General features: G+C 39.1%; 1 protein-coding gene across 1 annotated transcript; it reads right to left on the bottom strand.

Annotated features, from left to right (window-relative positions):
* Nucleotides 1-655: 655 nt before the first annotated feature.
* LOC140810241 (uncharacterized) lies at nt 656-1,294 on the bottom strand. Its single transcript, XM_073168114.1, has one exon. The coding sequence runs from the start codon at nt 1,292-1,294 to the stop codon at nt 656-658; it is 639 nt and encodes a 212-aa protein (XP_073024215.1).
* Nucleotides 1,295-2,243: the final 949 nt, after the last annotated feature.

Below are 2,243 nucleotides of genomic sequence, written 5' to 3'. Positions count from 1 at the left end.
GACGTTGTGTTTAGGCAATAATTCAAGTTTCATTAAGCGTTGCAAAGTATTAAAATTTACGTGTCCTAAACGAACATTCCATAAATGAGAACACTCAAGCAAGTAAATAGAACTCTTGTCTTTATTACTTTCAACAACATTTTGGCTTATAGCCATTACATTCAACTTGAAAAGATTCTCATCGAGATATCCTTTTCCAATAAAATGACCATTCTTTGTCAATACAACCTTGTTTGACTCAAATACTAGTCTAGACCCATGTTTGACCAACAAAGACCCCGACACGAGGTTCTTTCTTATGTCCGGTACATGAAGTGCATCAATTAGGGTTACTTGCAAACCCGATGTCATCTTCAGTACCACATTTCCGGTGCCCACCACCTCAAATGTAGCGGAGTTCCCCATGTATAGTTTTCTCCCGGTCGATGGAGTGTATGTGGAGAACATCCCTTTGTTGGAGCATATGTGTCGAGTTGCTCCCGTATCAACCCACCATTCATTTGAGTTTTCTACCGAGTTTGCTTCCAAAATAACTGCAGACAAATTAAGTTCAGAAAAATCAAATGGTACCGACCATTCTTGAACTACATTGGCTTGAGGAATTCCCTTCTTTGGCTTCCTACAATCCTTGGCCATGTGATTTGGTTTTCCACAGTTATAACAATTGCTTTTGAATTTCTTCTTGTTGTGGTTGATTCTCAAACTTTCTCTTTTTCCCTTGGAAAATCGATTCAACAATGTTCACCCTTGCCGCCATTTTACTTGCCTTGGCCTCGGTGCTCTTGTTGTCCTCTTCTATCCTCAATCTCACAATGAGATCCTCCAATCTCATCATCTTTCTTTTGTGCTTCAAGTAATTCTTAAAATCCTTCCACAATGGAGGGAGTTTCTCGATCATGGCAGCAACTTGGAAGGACTCGCTTAGACTCATTCCTTCCGCATAGATCTCGTGCAAGAGAAGTTGTAGTTCTTGCACTTGACTCATCACAGATTTTGAGTCTATCATCTTGAAGTCCAGAAATCTTCCAACAATGAATTTCTTCAAACCTGCATCCTTCGTCTTGTATTTCTTATCAAGCATATCCCAAAGTTCCTTGGCGGCCTTGACTTGACAATACACATTGTATAATGCATTATCAAGTCCATTTAGGATATAGTTCTTGCGTAGGAAATCACTTTGGTTCCATGCATCCAAAGCGGCCCTCATGTTGGTATCTGTCTCGTTTTCAGCAATGGTGGGAGGATCCTCCTTCAAAAACCTTGACAAACTCAAGGTTGTGAGATAGAAAAGCATCTTTTGTTGCCATCTTTTTAGATCTGCACCAGAAAACTTCTCCGGTTTCTCTCATGGTGCAACGGTAGCATGTAGTGTTGTAGATGTTGATGTCATTGAGATTCTTCTTGCAAATTATCAAAAACCAAAATTCTTCTTAAGATTTTTTTTGGGGTATTCAAATTTGAGAGGAAAAGCAAGAAGAAAACAATGAAAAGAACTTTGTAGAGGCAAGTGTTGAACACTTTTTACTTAAGAAGAATTTGCCCCTCACAATGTGCTTAAGGTTTGTGGCAATCTTCTCCCAAGATACAACTACAACACTTGAATAATGAGCACTCAAATATTCAAGTTCTATCACAAAGAAATGGATGAAACTCTCTCTTGTTGAAGAAGGAAGAAGACGATATGCAAAATGATGTAATGTGTTTGTATGTATTTTTTATTTTCAAATTATCAAGCATTTAATATTTTTCATGTGAAAAGACATGATCTTTCATTCATAGGGATGTCCCTTGGCCATTGTAACTGATCACAATCATCAAAAAATGCCAAGGAAATGAAAAAATGTCAGAAAAATCCGAAGGGACGCGTCTGTGCGCGCGCCTGCTCGCGCGCTGCCGAGCATGAACTTAAAGTTTTTAGAATTGTCTCCCTTTATACATACTCTAACATCATGAACTTATCTGCCGAGCAGGCGCGCGCGAGCAATTTTTAGAATTGTCTCCCTCTATACGTACATCATGAGAGGCCATAAATCAAACAAGAAGTTTTTCACACAATTTTGCAAACAAAATTGAAAAAGACTCTCCTCCCTTGAACTCAAAGATTCGGCCATCACCCCCTTGCGAAGAAGAAATATTTCGGCCACTTTGTGTCTTCCACCGCCACGTTGTCGTCGTTGCACCGTCTTCGGATTTTTGAAATCTGGAGACTACATTTCAATGCACAAATTTCTTGTGATTTCTAA

Source organism: Primulina eburnea, chromosome 13 (genome assembly GCF_022965805.1).
Source record: "Primulina eburnea isolate SZY01 chromosome 13, ASM2296580v1, whole genome shotgun sequence".
NCBI classification, from domain to species: domain Eukaryota; kingdom Viridiplantae; phylum Streptophyta; class Magnoliopsida; order Lamiales; family Gesneriaceae; genus Primulina; species Primulina eburnea.
This window is presented reverse-complemented; position numbering and strand designations above follow the sequence as displayed.

Bases quoted from the DNA above. Each gene is read 5' to 3' on its own strand.
- LOC140810241 (XM_073168114.1), bottom strand. From the start codon at position 1,294: ATGCTTTTCTATCTCACAACCTTGAGTTTGTCAAGGTTTTTGAAGGAG.